The 20,518-nt window shown below is 42.5% G+C and overlaps 1 protein-coding gene across 2 annotated transcripts; it reads left to right on the top strand.

Annotated features, from left to right (window-relative positions):
• Nucleotides 1–56: 56 nt before the first annotated feature.
• dpysl2b (dihydropyrimidinase like 2b) lies at nt 57–20,121 on the top strand. 2 transcript variants are annotated; one of them, XM_027026067.2, is made up of 15 exons: nt 57–2,459; nt 2,958–3,254; nt 10,280–10,368; nt 10,684–10,868; nt 11,827–11,991; nt 12,493–12,554; nt 13,368–13,448; nt 13,848–13,916; nt 14,550–14,670; nt 14,877–15,033; nt 15,461–15,602; nt 15,789–15,959; nt 17,119–17,298; nt 17,597–17,762; nt 18,041–20,121. In XM_027026067.2, the coding sequence occupies exons 2-15, from the start codon at nt 2,994–2,996 to the stop codon at nt 18,130–18,132; spliced, it is 1,941 nt and encodes a 646-aa protein (XP_026881868.2). In that variant the 5' UTR covers nt 57–2,459; nt 2,958–2,993; the 3' UTR covers nt 18,133–20,121. The 2 variants fall into 2 exon arrangements, with proteins under 2 accessions (XP_026881868.2, XP_026881869.2); XM_027026068.2 differs by lacking the exons at nt 57–2,459; nt 2,958–3,254 and adding an exon at nt 5,040–5,328.
• Nucleotides 20,122–20,518: the final 397 nt, after the last annotated feature.

The raw sequence follows: 20,518 nt of genomic DNA, 5'->3' as shown, positions 1-20,518 counted from the left end.
AATGAGTTACAAAAACGTCAGGCACAAGTTTCCCACAGTTCTGCAGCAGCAAGATCATTTATAACTTAATGAGCATCACTTAGAATCTCTCTCTCTTTTACACACACACACAGCTACATAAGCATTGCTTACAAACAGGTCTGTGACAGGTATTCATGCATGATTGGTTCGCTACTGTCTTTTAATAATGTGTTTATATATTTAAATTTATATTTGTGGCATTTAACAGATGCAGATCCAGAATAATTTACAAATGTGATTTGATATTCACACAAAAAGTGCATCCTTATCATTACAAATAGGTTACAGTCCAAAAACACTTTTGATCTCGGATACTAGCAGAAACGAGACTCAGTGCTGATACATAGATGCACAATACAAAGATAAAACATATACATGCTTCTGCTGACATTTTTTCCTAAGTGTGTGATTTAATATTTAGATACTTTTGGATGCGATGGAACTTCAGTCACTGTTTGAAGACAACTGGGCTCAGGAGGTTTGTTCCACCACCCTGACCCTCACCTGGGTGAAAGCACAGAAAAGAGTGTTGATGTGTGTCTAACATGTATTATGGAAGGACAGTGTGTCAAGCCCCGCTATGTTTGTAGTTTGAGCAGTGTGGATTTGCTGTTGTATGAAGGGTTAAGAGGAGTAATAGCATTGCTTTCAGGATCACTGAGGGCACTATGGAGCCTTTACTGTTAACCTCTCCTGCTCTAAAATACTATATTACATTGTCTTTGAAAAACTGCAATTTGATGTGGGACACACCAATTTTCAAATAATGTTTCAAAATGGGTAACCTTGTATTTCAAGTCAATGTTCCGAGGGCTTGTACACTTTAGAAAATTGTGCTTGCAGACAGACCATCCAGAAGATGTTCTATACCACTAATATTACTTGGCTCTTGTTTATTTTAGCTTCATTAGGATAGTCTGGTTTAAATTGACATCTTTTTTTTTTCTTTTTTTTTTTTTTTTAATGGTCTACTCAACTTGATCTCTCTATTACTGTAGTAGTGTACTTCATACTTCAGTAGTGTGTAACTGGCAGGAAACCGGTTGTCTTACTCTTTCCTTTCCATTGGTGCCCTCCAATGGCAGTAATGGGTATCAAAGGGTCTGTCCCAAACCTCTGACAGGGAGGAGGAGAAGAGGTGGTCTGATTGGATCTCTCGCCGCAAGATGTGTGAACACACATACGCAGAACTGCAGCTTTCAGTCAGAATGTGCGGTCAGAGCTCTGTAACTTTAAAACAACCAAAGATCAATGAGAGGCAAAGGCATAATAGGATGAGTCAGCATGCTAAATCTCTAGTTGTCCTCGCTTCTGCTTTGTTTTGGCAGCTCGCGCGTGCCTACAAGCCGTTCCACGTTCCTGGGTGTTATGGGAGCGCGTGTAAAGTAACGCTGCTTTTAAAGCATAAGTTCTGTATATCACACTCCATTCATTTTACACAGTTTATGTTGTACGAAGCGTTCCATAACACACATACACACTCTCATAAAATGGCGTGTGTATGTTTGGGTGGGTAGATGTGTAGCTTGTTACGTCATTCTAGAATAAAATCCTTACCTGTCATGACAGGGTAAAAAACCGGTGACAGTGCAATGAGGCGCTGAATGAACGCTATATGAATTTTAAAATCTAAATATGAAATTTAATTCTCCATTCGAATCCGAAACTAGGCGTTTAGCAATATTATAAGGGAAAATGCAGCGTCGTTATGGAAACCACTTTGGATCAATGTGTCTATGCGTCTTGTCTGTTTGTTTCGGATGACACGACTGTAATTAAGATGGGGGGAAAATGATTTACGTCACAGCTTTAATGTCACTCTTAAATATATATTCATCAACATTTAAAGGTAATAAGAATAAACTCGTATTATGAGATATATTTTATTCAATAAATCTTAATGCCAGCGTCGCATAGTACAAACTGCTTTTTACATATGACACTCATTATTATGATCATTTCCTTTATAGTAAAAAAAAAAAAAACGGAAAGAAAACTCAGCTATGAAGCCGTATCACAAGTAGCTTCCAGGTCAGGTTGTCTGTGATGTGGTCCTATGGTGCTGAAAGGACAGCGCCCGTAACCTTTACCCTGGGCGTGGCAACGCGCCTCACAAATCGGACATTCATTTTCATACCTCGTATCTAGAAGTCACAGCGAACATAAGACATCATAGGAAAGTTTGCCGTGCTCCATTTGTAGCCTTTAGGTTTTTTCCTCTTTTGAGAATCGGGTCTGACGGCGTAGGCGGATGTACTCGCAATAAGTCACTCCACACAAAGGGCACCGCGACAAGTCACCGAGAACAATAGTAAATCCTTAGGTATGAAAATAATGTCTTTGTAACTCGGTGGAACCGTGACATTTCAGGGCACACTCCGCTACCCTCTCTCCGAGGCTAAACCACCTCCTCACCCTTCGGGTACCAAGCTTCCACGGTAACACCGTCTCTATTTTATCCATTTCTTCGACTATTTTCAGTAACCATGTTCAAGATAACTATTTTGACGTGATTTGTGTGTTCATTTCATGCTTTTGATCACGCGCTAAGCAGTAATGTACACTAAAGATCGCATTTTTATTTGCACACGTTAGCAAAAATTCTAACGATTTTGTTGGGATCAGTATATCAGCAGTCTAATTTATAGACAGGTTTTTAATGACAGCAAATTATCATATGGAAAGAACTTTCATACACGTTATTATTATTGTTGTTTTTGTGGTGGTGGTGGTGGTGGTGGTGCCAGCAGCAGTACTACATTGTCATTTTTGTTATAATTATTAATAAACAATTGACTGAGTAGATCTTGCCTACTGTGCATTTCATTTAGATTTGGAGGAGGAGGAGGAAACACTGACAAGAGCAGTGTTCATATAACACCTAACTGCACTCTTGCCAGGCTGCTGCTGTCCTGATTGCTTGAACTTGTTTTCAGACATCTTCCTGGGAGTTGGCAGAAGCTCATTTTGACATGTCTGCCGGTGATGTACCTGCTTTTTTCAAGAGCATGGGTTCCTCTAGCCCCAGTCCACCACGGCAAAAATTCTGTGGCATGTTCTGCCCTGTGGAAGGTTCCACAGAGAACAAAACGCTGGATTTTGACTCGCTGTCCTCGAGAAGCAGCTCGGTGGGTGTGCAAGTGATAGAAAGGCAGAGGGAGATCTCCCAGCCGAGGAAGGTGGAGATCCGTAAAAGTGCAGGCAAAGAGTTACTGCAGAACCTCAATGACAAGGTAAGAGTGATGCAGAATGGTCATGTAGATGTTGTGTTTATCTGTCTCTCTCTCTCTCTGACTGTCTTCCTGCCCGCCACTCTGTCCATTTGTCTATCTCTTTATATCAGATTTAGAATTACATTATTTACTTAAGTAACGAATTTGTATGTTTAAAAACAATTGAGTGATGGTGAGAATGGTCAGTAGGCTATGTTATTCCTTTAAACCAGAGAGAGGAAAAAAATAGTCAGAAATGAGACTACACTGCATTATGCCTTCATCATGTTGTGATCTATGCAAGAAACCAGCAACTACATAAATCAGACAAACCCTAACCCTAATAGCTACTAGTTTTCCTTGCTTTTTTTTCATTATCTTCAAACATGATGGTAGGAATGCAAGAAGCTTGTGTGTCTGGAGCTTGCTATCTGGATGCAGTAACCATAGTTACCTAGCCAGTGTAAAAATGGTGTGTAATGGTGGATGGTAGACTTGGATTCTCTGCAGAGGCGTGTTGTGGGAGCGCCAGACGAGCTTAGGAGAATCTTAGGGCTGCATTCAACAGTCCGCCTGTTCAAGAAAGCACATAGTAGGAAAAATGTCATTCAAGGATCCAAAAATATTGTCATTTGCATTGATGCTCTACAGCATGGATTCATGTTAAATCTGCTTGGGTGTAGATTTTAGTAACATGACACTGGGCTCTTCCCAAACAGAAAGCTTCCCTTGTTCTGCTACACTGTTTGTGAGACACAGTTGTATACTCCCCCACTGTGAGCCCTTAATGCGAGTGCGGATCAATAATGTACAGAAGTGGAACCACAGGACAACTGATCTGACATGTCCACAGGAGCACCTGAGCAGAAATTAATGCAAATGTTACAAAATCTATAATATATTTTCACCATACTTCATGTTAATTTGCATGGAACCTAGATACCTTAAGGCTTATTATTTATATTCAGATTATTTATATTTGGTGGTTATGATTATTATAAATAAATATCTTAATTTAATGGAGTGATCACAGTTCTATGTTTCTGATGGAAAATGATAAACTGCATGTTTTACATGGAAACAGCAGACACTTAAGATTTTGCCTTGGATACACCACTTAATATCATGTTGTACAATTTCATACTTACTACAAACTACTAAACTTTTTATTCAGGTTTTAAATGTAATTTATAGACATTTTTCTCTGAGAGAGACTGTGAATTGGTCTTAAATCAGCTACAAACTTTAGTCTCAATGAAACACTAACACAGGTGATATCTAAAGAATGCCTAGTGTTAGTGGTTGTACCCAGATTTTGTCATGTAACATCCTAACGTCCTACAAACAAATGCATATGTTGTTATTAACATGATGAATAGACTCACTGTGTGTTTAATACAATAATCGTTATAACTTAGTTTGTTTTAATTTGAATGTTCTCTCTACCAAGTACATTTGGTAAAGGCCGAAGAGAAAGTAAACAATATTTGTTACAGGTCACATACAATTTAATGTTTGATTTTGCAGCTAAAAATCATTTTACTCAATTATAAATCATTTATTCTTAGAATAGAATTATAGAATAGAATATAAAATTTTACTTCGGGCTCTTTCGATCTCTATTTCCCAGTTGTCTAATATGCTTGCGCCTCCACTGACGTGGAGATTTACTCATGATGTTATTTCAGAATCTCGCCGCCACTTTGAAATTAGTTACAATCTGACCGTGCAGTCTGGAGTGCGCGCGGAGGAAATGGTCCTGCAGAGAACAATCTCCCCGCCCAGTCTGACCAAAGACACGGCGCGAGGAGGGGCGGACTAGCCCGTGGAACAGGGCGGGGCCCTGCGCGTGGACGCAGACCTGCAAACCCTGCTCTGTTTCTGGGTCTGTCTGCGCTGACGTCGCGTGTCGGAGGAGAAAGAAAGCGGAGAGGAGAGTTTAGCAGAGGTCTTTTAACCTTGATTCTTCAGCTTTCGTCCGTCTTTAGCTTGAACAAGCGTTCAGCCTCTGCATCTACTCCAGAGATAGCGGGTCATCGCTCGCGACGTGAAGATGTCTGGCTATCAGGGCAAGAAGAACATCCCGCGCATCACCGTGAGTGTCAGGAATGCAGCTCTCTGTCTAGAAAAGGTGCTGAGCACACTGGTGTACATCGCAGGGCATATGCTACGTTGTCAGACGTGAGGTATCTGTAATACCGACGATGCGCACGCTCTTAACGCACTCTTAACACACTTCATGTCCGTTTGCTAGTCCGTGAGATATATGTGGAACAGGCTCGCGTACTGCAGCGGGAGCAGTTTGTACACCCTGCGTCCGGGTGGAGTTATTGGATTTGCAACGTGCCAGAATAAAGTATCAGCAAGTTCTTGCTCGTCTTAAGCATTCTGTTAATGTTGCCGATACAGACACTTTATTGGAGTTATAATTTGTTTAGTTTTCTTAACCTAGCCACGTTTGTAGCTGCCTAGGCGGTTGGGTCCGACATGGTGTCAGACGACACGGCGATGTTCTTTGTTGAGAAGGACTACTGTCATGGCTCTCCGACCGGTGGAGTAAACGCGATAGATTCCTCACATTCGCCGTTCGCAGCTCTGAGTAGCTGGGAGAATGCGTCCTTTTATATTTATAGGAACACTAGGATCGCGGAAAGCTCCGAAATCAGCCGGCGGCGTACTTCTGTCATTGTGACCCATACGCTACGGTGCAGCTTACCACCGATCGGTCAGAGGATCTGCCATCTGAGATCATGGCGATGTGGAAGCGTTACAGACTTCGCCTAATAGGAAGAAAATCGAGCGTGAAGATTCTGATTTTCTCATCACACTAGCGTAGCCAGTTAAACGCATATATCTGTTTCCTCTGCAGCCTGCTCTCAGCCACACCATTTCTCTTTGTAGTCGTCAGTATGGAGTCCAAGGTTTATCGTCTCCACCCCTCTTCAGGGGCGTCTTGTAGGTTCTGACCACGGTGAATGTGCAGAAACAGGTGTATATGAGTTTAGGGAACATACATTTCCCATCCACCTCCTCCTTGTTAGTGAGGGGATTCTGATTTTGTGGCGAGGCAAATGGAGTTGTCTCATCTTAGCCAGAGGCGGGTTTGTCTTTGTGAGAGGAAGTGTGAGGTGGGCTTTGTCAGTGAGGCCTGGGATGGGGGGGGGGGCTTCCTCACCCCCACCCCCAACACCTCCCTGTATGATTCTGGAATCAGCAACAGTTCTTATCCACTGTGCTCTTAACCCACACTTAGTTCCTGTTACTGACCAACAACTCAAAATAAAGAGGCAAAAGGGAACTCCCATCAAAGGAGGATGCGTTCACATCTAAAACTCGACACATGCTTGCGTGTTAATTTCAAAATGCTTTTTGCACTCTTTCAATTTAAATTCAAATGTGTATTTGCCCCATTTGCCAGTTCATCACTTAGAGCTGTGTATGCCACGCCCCTTATCAATCACTTAGAGCTGTGTATGCCACGCCCCTTATCAATCACTTAGAGCTGTGTATGCCACACACCTTATCATTTAGAGCTGTGTATGCCACGCCCCTTAATCATTTAGAGCTGTATATGCCACGCCCCTTATCAATCATTTAGAGCTGTGTATGCCACACACCTTATCATTTAGAGCTGTGTATGCCACGCCCCTTAATCATTTAGAGTTGTATATGCCACGCCCCTTATCAATCATTTAGAGCTGTGTATGCCACACACCTTATCATTTAGAGCTGTGTATGCCACGTCCCTTATCAATCACTTAGAGCTGTGTATGCCACGCCCCTTATCAATCACTTATAGCTGTGTATGCCACACACCTTATCATTTAGAGCTGTGTATGCCACACACCTTATCATTTAGAGCTGTGTATGCCACGCCCCTTATCAATAAATCACTTAGAGCTGTGTATGCCACGCCCCTTATCAATAAATCACTTAGAGCTGTGTATGCCACGTCCCTTATCAGTCAATCATTTAGAGCTGTGTATGCCACGCCCCTTAATCATTTAGAGCTGTATATGCCACGCCCCTTATCAATCATTTAGAGCTGTGTATGCCACACACCTTATCATTTAGAGCTGTGTATGCCACGTCCCTTATCAATCACTAAGAGCTGTGTATGCCACGCCCCTTATCAATCACTTATAGCTGTGTATGCCACACACCTTATCATTTAGAGCTGTGTATGCCACACACCTTATCATTTAGAGCTGTGTATACCACGCCCTTTATCAATAAATCACTTAGAGCTGTGTATGCCACGCCCCTTATCAATAAATCACTTAGAGCTGTGTATGCCACGTCCCTTATCAGTCAATCACTTAGAGCTGTGTATGCCACGCCCCTTATCAATCATTTAGAGCTGATTATGCCACACCCCTTATCTATCGATCACTCAGTCTGTATGCCATGCCCCTTATTTATCAATGACTTAGAGCTATGTATGCCAACCCTTTGTCTCTTGTGTCCACTTTATCCATGCCGCACGAGAGAAAGCTTGTTTAGAAACAAACTGTCCAGATACATGTGCTGAATATGAATTTGAATGGTCTGTTCCACTGGTCTCTTTAAAAACAAGCTAACAGGTCAGAACAGTAGGTGCTAGTGTTAGTAAAGTAAAGACTTGTAAAATATAAGAGCATAATAATAACCAGAGGCAATTATCTTTATGACTAAAACCTAAACTAATGATTAAAGAAGCCAATGAGGTATGAGACTAAAACTGCAAGCTGATTTAGTCTTTTTAAAATCATTTTGGCACAAGATGTGTAAAAGTAGGGGATCTAAGATTGTAAGTTACACTGACATCTTGGTCGGAACTGTCAGCTCAAAGCTTTTTGGTGTGAGTAGAATGGCTTGGGTCAGTTTCAGCCAGGTTGCCATCATCGCTTATGGCTTATCGTTTTCCTATTTCTACCATATGGGAACCATATTCTACTTACTTCTGTCATGGGCTGGCTGTCGTCAGTCCCACCTACTGCTGCCATGGAGAGTGTTGATATGCCATGAATTGCAGTCATCAGCCCCTCCTACTGCTGCCATACGGGGGTGACGCATGCTGGTCACCCCCTGGGTTAGAGGGTTAGGGTTAGGGAGGGTTAGGGTTAGGGAGGGTTAGAGTTAGTGTTGGGGTTAGGGTGGATTAGGGTTAGGATATGTAATTACAACATTACAAAGCAGTTGTTCTGATAGTCAGATACAGAGTGAATGTGCAGCATCAACACTTTCACACACAGACACTTAATCTAAAGAATGTAAAGACATTTTCTAGTGTATTTTATTTTATTTCTATTTATTTGTACCAGAACATTGATCTCTTCTACATTTTTTGTTATTCATTTGTAGATCCACCAATATTATGAACTTTTTGCAAAGATCCTTTGATTTATTTTTTTTTTTTTTGATTTTTTAATGGTCTTTAATGTGGTAGAAGCAATTTTTCATATTAGTCAGATAAAGTCAAAATTGTTAATGTTTTATGAGTTGTAATAAGATTAATTTCTGTTGTCCTTGGGTCTTTGTTTTTAATTACAACTATAGTGCCTTTCGCCAGGGCTGAGAGATGGAGTTGGGGGTGGGGTTTAAGTTAGAGGTAGGGATGGGGGTGGGGTTTAGGTTAGAGGTGGGGATGGGGGTGGGGTTTAGGTTAGAGGTGGGGATGGGGGTGTGGTTTAGGTTAGAGGTGGGGATGGGGGTGTGGTTTAGGTTTAGGTTAGAGGTGGGGATGGGGATGTGGTTTAGGTTTAGGTTAGAGGTGGGGATGGGGGTGGAGCTGGGTAGGGGATATCTAGCCAAGTACTGGCCTGAGTTGCTGGGCTGCTGTCAAGCATGCAAAGAGGCAGCGTTCTGGAACAGAGGCGTCTTTGTCTGGGGACGATGCAGAGGGCCTTGTGAAAGAAAGGATCCTGAGAAATGCCCATTCCCTGAGGACATGTGTGTAAAGAGAAGAGGAGTGTGTGTTTGTGTCTATATGGGTGTGTGGGTGAGTGTTAGTGTGTATGGGTATGTATGTGAATGTTGGTGTGGGTGTGGAAGGCTGATTTAGTGGGGCTAGTCCTGGTCACTGATTTTTCTCCATTGTATCTGGCCCTGAGTGCTGATTGGCTTCTACCATATCACATGTCTCATTTGTAATGTTGCTGGGGCAACGTCTTCAATGCAGAACCACAGCAGGCCGTGATGCCAAAACACTTAGCTCCTGGTGTTTACCAGACCTATTTCTCCTCAGTGTAATCAGCAGCAGAACACAGCAAACATCAGAATGTACAAGTAACAATGCATTAATAATGCTCATTAGCGTATTAACAGTTAGTGCAATATCAGTTAGCAGTGTTATCCCAGTTAGCACAGTGTCAGTTATCACAGTATTAACCCTGTTCCTACATACCCTTTAAGATTTCAGTTTTTGTGCAAAAAGTTAGCATTTGTGAGTGTTTTAAAGTATCTTTTAAGAAGAAAGGAACAGGCCTTGCAAAATATGATGGATTGGGACAGCACATTAGGACATTGTGATGTTGACATTTCTGGGACATTGTATCAAAGTGATCTTAGGTTAGGATTAGGGTTTACACTATGGTTAGGGTTAGGGTTTACCCTAGGGTTAGGATTAGGGTTAACACTAGGGTTAGGGTTAGGGTTAACCCTAGCATTAGGATAAGGGTTAACCCTAGGGTTAGGATTAGGGTTAACTTTAGGGTTAGGATTAGGGTTAACCTTAGGGTTAGGGTTAACCTTGGGCGTTTTAGGGGATGCTGGTAGCCCTCTCCAATGAATTGCTGGCAGATTGTAAAGGCGTGTGACTGGTGTTGTGTTTGAGCCATACCCAGTATTTTGCCTCATGCGTATGTTTTTAAACTGCTACTTACAATGTGTCACATTGTTTCCTGCACAGGCTGACATGCATTTCTTACTGTATTAAATGTCCTTCAGTTTAGACTACAATTGTTGACTGAAATTGTTTAAACTTATCAATTTAAACTTATCAATTTAGCATCCCCTTAATGTTTTCTATTCAAAAAACATTATATTAACTTTTTTTTAACCTCCAGAGTGAGCGTCTACTAATTAAAGGAGCCAAGATCGTGAATGATGACCAGTCCTTGTTTGCAGACATCTACATGGAGGATGGACTTATCAAGTAAGTGTCTGACTGCATGCTCACTTCAGAAACTGATTTCAGACAGACTAAAATAGAGATATTGGGTCTTCTTTATAGCATTCCTTTGGTTCGCAAGAATACTGTAAGAATAAACTTTTTAAAAAAGAACATTTCCAAATTAAGACTTTCACAAAGAACAAACTTTAGATATCAGCTAAAAATGCCACCTCTCCTTACTTATCCTTTCCTTTTTTCTCCCTCTTTCTTGCTTTGTCATTCTTTCTTTTTCCCTCTCCTCTACTTCCTTCCTTCCTCTTTCTCTCTTCCTTTCCTGTTCTCTTACACTCCACTCAGGCAGATTGGGGAGAATTTGATAGTCCCTGGTGGAGTTAAAACCATTGATGCCCAAGGGCGGATGGTTATGCCAGGGGGCATCGATGTTCACACACGCTTCCAGATGCCAGACCGAGGCATGACTGCTGCTGACGACTTCTACCAGGGCACTTGTGCTGCTCTGGCAGGAGGCACCACCATGATTAGTGAGTCTCTGCATGACCTAACCCTAACCCTAATCTCAGATCCCTGCCGTACATAGAGGTGAGTTCCCACACCTCTATGTATTTGAAACACTACAGGGTTTAAACTGGGCTGGGTTTGGGCATGTGTCTGCTTTAGCCCGAACCCAGGAGCTCATTCTCAAGTGGAGGAAGTTTGGGAAATTGTGCTGATTTTCTGCCCTCAGGAACTGAAATTGGGCACTTTTGCTCTGCAAAGATATTTCTTTTTATACATTATACAATTCTACAATATACAGTAGAATTAAGTGTGCTGCTGTAATCAAATACGAGTCAAATGTACATGGATAATTACAATCCTGTGACTTGTAATCCAATTCAGACTCTTCTGCAGGAAAAACAATGATTAAGCGCCAAGCTCACACATCCAAAATACTAATAATTTACAAGCAGCAAATCAAATGGATCTGCATATTTGCCTTCATTGTTCCTTTTATGACTGAGTAGTGCTGTGTTGTGTTTTTGTGCTGAGTCACCACCATGACGTATGAAGATGCAAGTTCTCATGCAGCAGAGTGTGGTGGTGGAGTATGATGGAGTGTGGTGGAGAGTGGATGCCATCATGTATGATGGCATGTGGTAGAGTGGTGGAGTACGATGGAGTGGTGGAGTATGATGGAGTGTGGTAGAGTGTAGTGGAGCTGACCACAGTACAGAGCAGCACTCCCAGGTTTCGCCACCATGCTACATCAGAACTTATTCATATCAGTCACATTGGTTAATAAGTTAATTTTCGTATCAGTAGCAGCTGCTTAAACACTGTGTGGTTGTGTATGTGTGTTTGCATTTGCTGGTGGTGTTTATTGTGGTGTGATTTGTACATCTGTGTGTACTCTTTTTGTTGTAATGCGGTGTTTGCATATGTGTATCAGCATATCTCACTCCATATTTTAACTGTTCTGTTTGTGTGTGTTGTGAACAGTTGACCATGTGGTGCCAGAATGTGGGATAGGGCTCCTAGCTGCATTTAATCAGTGGCGGGACTGGGCCGACAGTAAGTCCTGCTGTGACTACTCCCTCCATGTGGACATTACCGAGTGGCACAGGGGCATCCAGGAGGATATGGAGACACTCGTAAAGGACCACGGTACACCTCACACAACCTCCCACAACCTCACCTGTACACCGACACCACACCTCGCGCAACCTCACCTGTATAGCCACACCACATCTCACACAACCTCACCTGTACACCTACACCTCATACAACCTCACCTGTACACTCATGCCACACCTCACACAACCTCACCTGTACACCTACACCACACCTCACAAAACCGTACCTGTACACCTACACTACACCTCACACAACCTCACCGGTACACTCAACCACCCTTACATGGACACCCACCCCATGGCACAGTGTAGTTTTTCACACACGTGGTTTAATTGAAGATCTTGATTGTGCTGACTTGCCTAAAGGTGTGTCAGAGTAGGTGAGTCCTTACAGATGTAGTGCTGTGATCCTTCAGGGTGGGAGGGGGTGGTCATAGATTATGGCATATGTTATATGTGTATTATATTATCTCATAAGCATATTTCAGGAGTTCTATCCTCATTCAATCCTTTATTATGTTTGCCACTGCAGGGGTGAACTCTTTCCTGGTCTACCTGGCCTACAAAGATGTTTTCCAGCTGACCGATTCTCAGGTATGAGCCAATTCTGTGTTCACTGGCCTTCAGATATGCTTTCCCTGCACAGCCAGTGTCAAACCGGACCTAGTGGGCACTGCAACGCAGTTTCTTTTAGAAGAGAGGCTATCCAGAAATTCTGAATCAACTGACCCTGGTGTGCAGAAAGAACAGAATGAAGACATATCAGTATTACTTTAACCCAAAACCCTAAACCCTAACCGTAAACCTAACCCTAAACCCCAAACCTTAACCCTAAACTCTAACCCTAAACCCTAACCCTTTGTGACATATTCATAAACAAAGCAGACTTGGGTAGTGGAACACTCAGCTTTCCACCTGTGTGAAACATCTAAACATACATGACTTCTCTCACCCAGAAATCAGAAAGTCTGTTAAATATAGCCATAGTGTTTGTATGTATGTGTTTCTGTGTCTTTGTCTGTGTCTGTGCCCGCGTGTGTGTGTGTGTGTGCACATTACTGTGCTGTACATGTATTGGGTGTGTGTGTGTGTGTGTGTGTGTGGGTGTGTGTGGGTGTGTGTGTGGGTGCACATTACTGTGCTGTACATGTATTGGGTGTGTGTGTGTGTGTGTGTGCACATTACTGTGCTGTACATGTATTGGGTGTGTGTGTGTGTGTGTGTGTGTGTGCACATTACTGTGCTGTACATGTATTGGGTGTGTGTGTGTGTGTGTGTGCGTGCGTTTTGTGTCCTTGTCTTTGTATGTTCATGTCCAATTGTGTTAATGTGTCTGTGTGTGCATTTGTTTGTGTGTGTGTGTGTGTGTGTGTGTGTGTGTGTGTGTGTGTGTGTGTACCTCTGCAGATCTATGAGGTGTTCAGTGTGATCCGTGATCTGGGTGCTGTCGCGCAGGTTCATGCTGAGAATGGAGACATCATTGCTGAGGTAAGATTCTGAAGAGCAGTCCACATTCCAGCAGCATCCAGCCACACCACTGGAAATAAACTGTTTAAAAGTTTATGTCCAAACTCTTTTTGTGTAATGAGCATTTAGACTTTATACTGGCAGTACCAACCAAAGCCTCTTTATGATGTCAGGGGAATTGAATGAAAACATATATTTGACTCTGGACAGATAGTGTGTGTATGTGATCTCTAAAGATAAGAGAACACGTTATGCTAAGACTTAAGTTTGGTTACAGAGTCACAGAGAGAGACACAATAGTTTAGATTTCTTTTAATCAATTTTAATCTGATATGCATTTCTGTTCTTTATAATTCTGTTTTGTCATCTATTTTTATGCCTCTCTTTATCTGTCTTTGTTGTGTCTGTTATTCGGTGCAGGAACAGCACAGGATTCTGGACCTGGGCATCACTGGACCTGAGGGTCACGTGCTGACTCATCCAGAGGAGGTAATGGGACACTCACATTCTTCCGTCATTCATGTCTGTCTACTGATGTGTTCATATGTCTGCTTGTCAGCAATGAGATGAGTTCACATTATTTGTTAGAAGAGGTATTTTCATGCCCCATCTTGCTAGGATAAAGTATTCACACCCACTTTATGAAATTATAATGAGGTCTTATCAGAACTCTCCCCACTTGTGCACCCTGGTTCATATTTATTATATGGTTTTAACTGAATGATCTTGCATGTAAATGAAGGGCAAAACTTGAAAATGGATCTGTATTTGTATAGTGAGATGTTTGATAAATATGTACCCAGTTGGTTACACACCATGTTTTTTTTCTGTGGTCTAATGAAATGTTGTAGTGTAGTGACCCAGATGTAACAACATTACACATGTACTATTAATGTAGTAACAATGCATTCGTAATGGCACTGACATAGCACCTGTAAAGTAACAACTACAAATGAAATGTAATAGTTGTAAAGTTATGGCTTGTACTTTAATGACATCACACATAATATGACAGACAGTACTGACATAACCACTGCTCTCCTTTGGTGTATGTGGTATGCAATTTAATGACATCAAATATAATATAATCACAGGCAGAACTGACATGACCACTGTGTTTAGGTGGAGGCAGAGGCAGTCAATCGCTCTGTGACAGTGGCCAATCAGACCAACTGCCCACTCTACATCACCAAGGTGATGAGCAAGAGTGCGGCTGATGTCATCGCCCAGGCCCGGAAGAAAGGTGAGAGTCATAAACGGTTACGGTAGGTCACAGGTTACGGTAGTTTAAAGTGCCTTGTGAAGACCACGTTTATGCTCAGAGACTAAAGTCATTCGTAACATGCTTTGCATGGCTAATGCTCTATTAAATGACACTGTAGCAGGGGACTCCAGAATTTAAGACCAACATATAATCAGTTTTTTGGTTTTTGTGATTGGTGATGGCAGGGACTGTAGTGTTTGGCGAACCGATCACTGCAAGTCTGGGCACAGACGGCTCACACTATTGGAGCAAGAACTGGGCCAAGGCTGCAGCTTATGTGACATCCCCGCCCCTGAGTCCTGACCCCACGACACCCGACTATCTCAGCTCCCTGCTGTCCTGGTGAGAACCTGCCGAGTATTCTGAGTACTCATGTTCTGAGGCCAAATGGATTTCTGCTTTTTAATTTTAGAAACCTAGTGGAAATAAGACACAGCTAATGGCAATTTTAAACCTTCAAAGTGTGAAAAAGAAACAGCTAAAAGACACAAATAAGAGGAGAACAAAATTATGGATACTGCTCGGCTGGGATTATAGGATTATAGGATTATTAGAAGGATTATCCACTCTTCTGGAACAGGGAAAAAAAAGATTCTCTCAGCTTTTTGTCCTCATCTAACACACACTTCTCCTTTATCTTTCTCTCACTTATTTACCTGTCTCTCTTTTGCCTTTACCTCACTTATTCTCTTTCTCTCTTTGTCTCTCTCTCACTCTCTTTCTTTCCCTCTATCTTTCTTGTTCTTTCTCTTTTTCTTCCTCCCTCCAGTGGGGACTTGCAGGTGACTGGCAGCGCCCACTGCACATTCAGCACGGCCCAGAGAGCTGTGGGTAAAGACGACTTTACCCTCATCCCAGAGGGCACCAATGGCACAGAGGAAAGGATGTCAATCATCTGGGACAAGTGTGTGGTGAGTGAGAGACGGGCTCTTCCTACGCACTGGAAAGTAAACTAGTGTCAAATTATTTACCCGGCTTCCGTTTCAGATGTATCGGATGCAGCTTTTTAACTGCCATTCACATTTATGTGCACCCAAGTATATGCATTCTTACATGCACATACCAGATCACATGACACATGCTTCTTCCCCACCCAGGTGACTGGTAAGATGGATGAAAACCAGTTTGTGGCTGTGACCAGCACCAACGCAGCTAAGATCTTCAACTTGTACCCACGTAAAGGCCGTGTCGCTGTGGGCTCTGATGCGGATCTGGTCCTGTGGGACCCTGACATCACCAAGATCATCTCTGCCAAGAGCCACAATCTGGTGAGTCCATCCAGCAGAAGGGTTGGGGTTTAGGGCTAGGGGTTAGGGCCTAGGGTTATTGTTAGGGTTAGGGTTAGAGTTAGGGGTAGGGTGTTAGGATTAGGGTTGGGGTTAATATTTAGGGTTAGAGTTGGGGTTTAGTGTTAGGGTTATGGTGACCCTAACCATCCAGCAGAAGTACAAGAACAACAAAATCCCCCAAAGACAAAAAAAAAAAAAGAAGCAAGAACTAAGTTTATTCCTAACAGGATTATGCTGAATAATGATGGTGCACTGGGATTCCATTAAAGATGTCATGTTTCTGTCCTTATAAGGTATTCTCTTGCAGACTCATGTCCAAAGCCATGTTTGTAAAGGGGGAGGGTGTAAATAAGATGTGTATTGTTCAGTAGAGCTAGGCTGTGGGGTTCAAACTCATAGGAATGAGGTCATTGCCTGAGTGTTGGACCATGTCTGTGATTGATAGTGGCCATGACAAGTTGTGTGAGAAACATTCTGGGGGTGTGTGAGTGTGTTTAAGTGAGTTAGTGTTAGAGTGCGTGTAAGTGAATATATTACATGATTACATTGGAGTGCCAAAATGACCTCATGTTGTGAGAATCAATGTACCTTCATTAATTCAGCGTCTCAGTTATTGAGGAGTGCAAACACACCACCTCCCAGAACGCACACCCTAAAACACACCACCTCCCAGAACGCACACCCTAAAACACACCACCTCCCAGAACGCACACCCCAAAACACACCACACCCCAGAACGCACAACCTAAAACACACCACACCCCAGAACGCACACCCTAAAACACACCACACCCCAGAACGCACACCCTAAAACACACCACACCCCAGAACGCACACCCTAAAACACACCACACCCCAGAACGCACACCCTAAAACACATATATATATGATTAGAAATTAGATTACTTTTTTCTCTTAAACTGCATGACTCCATCTTCAGTCTTACTGCTGTTTTAAGGAATGCATAATTTTATGTGGGAAAAAAGGTTTTAAGAAAAAGTTTACTAAATAATAGTTTGACTCAGACTGTATCAGTTTGTTAAAAATAAGTATCACATATTTTTTCTTGTTTCCTCTTTGCTTCATTAAGCACCTATCCAAGCTCATACCAAGGCTGTGTGTGTGTCCTTGATGGCAGGCGGTGGAGTATAACATCTTTGAGGGTATGGAAGTGCGGGGAGCTCCACTGGTAGTGATTAGCCAGGGGAAAATTGTGCTAGAGGATGGAACCCTCCACACAACAGAGGGCTCAGGACGCTACGTGGCCCGGAAACCCTACCCCGACTACGTTTACAAGAGGATAAAGGCCCGCAGCCGGGTGTGCACCAGTTCTGCCTTCTTCCTTTCTAACCCCAAGCCCAACCCTAACTCTGACCCTATCCCTAACCCTATCCCTAACCCTTTCTGTTTAAGATGCTTCTTTTTGGCTGTAGTTACTATATATTCTGTTTTGGTTTATGGTTTTGTTTTGTTTTTTTATGTATTTACTCTGTACTGTACTTAATCATAATCCTATAATGAAAACATGGAAGAGGTAAATATGCATGAAAGAGTTAAATATTCGAAACTAGAAAGTTAAATAAGCATTTTTGGTGATTAACCTGTGTGTCCTGTAGCTTGCTGAGTTGAGGGGTGTCCCCAGAGGCCTTTACGATGGGCCAGTGTGTGAGGTGTCTGTGACCCCTAAGGCTGTGACTCCGGCTTCCTCAGCCAAGACGTCCCCGGCCAAGCAACCCACACAGCCTGTCCGCAACCTTCACCAGTCTGGATTCAGTCTGTCTGGTGAGTCCTGTTAGGATGTGCTGAGAGAGAATATGCAACCACAGGACTGCAGACTAACACACTGCTGAGACACTAGTTTCCTGCCTGGTCCTGTACAACTTAATGTTAAACAAACATCAGTTGAGTATGAGATACTCCAGGGACAGACCAGAAACAATGCTAAACATCTGATGTGCTGGTGATCATAATCTGTAAGTAAAGGTAACACACTGTGTGTGGGATAACTATGCTATTTCACAGCTTTATATTGATATTTTCTCCCTTTGTCTTGTCCACAGGTGCTCAGATTGACGACAATGTTCCACGTCGCAACACTCAACGCATTGTGGCACCCCCTGGTGGCAGGGCCAACATTACAAGCCTGGGCTAAAGCTCTCCTCACTCTGTAGGAGACTGGGAGCTTACAGGAGTTTGGGGGGTTGGGGACGTCTGAAGGTGGTCGTTTTCCCAACACCAACTTCCATCCAGAGCCAAATCCTCCTTTGGGCCTGTGACTCTCCCCCTAGACCTTCTGAAGCCCCTGCACCTCCCTGCACTCTCATCACTCTCCATCCTCCCTCTCCTAGCGGAGAATCTAGAGAAAAAAGAAATATTTGCCTCATACGAAGATAAAAGGGAAAAAATTAACACTTCATATTTGAGCACCTTTAATGGTATGATTTAGCATTTTTATACTGTACTTTCTACCTACCATTTGTCATTAATATTATTTTTTGTTTAATTTTTTTTTATTGGACGGGTCCAGTTAGACTACGCTGAGCAGTTATTGCTTACCATTGTAACTTTATTTAACAAGGTCAGCGGGGCACAGTCCTGTAGGTCAACATTCGTCAACAGTCTTCTGTCAGTTTGTGGGTGAAATATCTATAAGGAGAAGGAGGAATGTCAATATTCATAAAAATGGGCATACAGGAGTCAAGGTCAAATTCAAGGTAAATTTGAATGTTCTTCAGTCAGCTCATAAAAATGGTTATACTGTAAAATAAACAACCCTTCTGGATCATGTCCAAGAAAAACAGAATCACTGAATGAGGTGACTGAGATGCACATGGTGGTACATCACCAGACTGTGCTGTGTTTAACTCTGTTTTGTATGCCTGTAAAGATTTATGACTGCATATAAAACCAAGTAATGAGCAAAGCCCTGTTAAGAAAAGAGCCCCAATGATGTTAAACTTGGATTCCTCTCATTTCAGTCACAAATTGCATTTTAATATGATCTGACTAAACGCAGCATTGAGCTTCATATTTAGAAGTTGCATTAGCATGTTGCGAACAGTCCATGAAAGTGGGGTGTATTTGGCTGTAAATGAGTAGTGCTAACCCTGACCCTAGTGTCTGGTCACGGGCTGGGGTGGCGACGTCCTGTGTGTGGATGTGTGTCAGGGCCACTGGTGTAATAAGAGGGTCCACTGTACTGGCAGCTACATGTGGCACAGGAATACGGAACAACTGGGAAGCACCATGGAAATTAAGGACATTTTGGGTTTTGAGTTCCTGCTTTTTACAGCTGTTTTCTACTCGGGTGACATGGAGAGAATGAGTGAAACATGGGTGTCGACTAGAGTTGGAACATTCACTTCTGTCACTCCAGTAATGCTAGAGCCAGTGCTGCCATCCTGGTTTATAACAACAATGGTTGTAGTTGCTACCGTCAGTGCAGTTTTACAGTATTTGCATATTTCATATGCTGCAAATGCTGCCTTGGCCATTGAATGTGATCCTTGTGATAATGTAGTTGTTAAGCTCACACTGATGGAAATGTAAATGAATGTCTTTTGTCTTTTAACCCTAATCTTAGCTTTATTATCTGTGCCTAATGTCACAGAAGTGTACGGAGTGTTTTTTTAGACCAATTTTGTTCTTTTTGCTAAACTTATTGATGAAAAAGAAGGCTATAGACATAAAATAGCCAATGTTAACCGATGCAAAGGTGCCAGATTCCTCTTCCCTATCCATCTTCACAGTGCTTTCAAAGTCTGTGAGTCTGCAGTGGACTGCCCACGGGTGTAGTGTCCATGATAGTAATGTTAGTGTAATGACTGATGTGTATGCAACTTTGATGCATAATGTGAGAACTGCTACACATTAACCAATCAGTTTTTTTCTGCATCATGGTGGCAAACAGCTGCAGTCTTGCCCCAAATGAAGGGCCAAGCTGTGAAAGTGGATGCTGGACCATGCAGTGTGTAATATGGTTGTAGTGTAGTGGGCAAAGAAAGTGCTGTGCTGGATTGAGTATACTTCCCTATGTTTCTCACGAGACCCTAAGCAATTCCACCCGTCCATTTTTTTCTGTTTTGTGTATTCTGTTTCTCATTTAATAAACCCATCATACATGTTTTTTCCCTCTCCTTTACAAACGTTTGGCCTGTGTTATACTTTTCTGCTTTTTGACTACACACACACACATGCACACACCTCGAGCTGCATGCTCCTCCAACTCCTCCTGTAGTGAGAGTCTGTTTTGCTGCCAACACACAAGATTCAGAAGCTGTTTTTCATCTCAGAGAACTGGAATTAGATGCACACCACTGACTTTAAAGGGTCATATCCAAGGGGATTTACAAATTCAAGTTAGCAGAGTACCTGAAAAATAGAGTCACTGCTTTGAGGTCTGCAGCATTCAGACCTATCAGTAATAAGTACAGGTAGGGTTAGGGTGCAGGGTTAGAGTTAGAGTAGGTAAGTACAAGTACAGGCCTAAAGGTGAAGACCCGTTAGTAGTAAGTACAGGGTTAACCTTAAATGATGAC

Source organism: Electrophorus electricus, chromosome 17 (assembly GCF_013358815.1).
Source record: "Electrophorus electricus isolate fEleEle1 chromosome 17, fEleEle1.pri, whole genome shotgun sequence".
Taxonomy (NCBI): Eukaryota; Metazoa; Chordata; class Actinopteri; order Gymnotiformes; family Gymnotidae; genus Electrophorus; species Electrophorus electricus.
The sequence above is the reverse complement of the archived record's forward strand: the minus strand, read 5'-3'. Positions and strand labels throughout refer to the sequence as shown.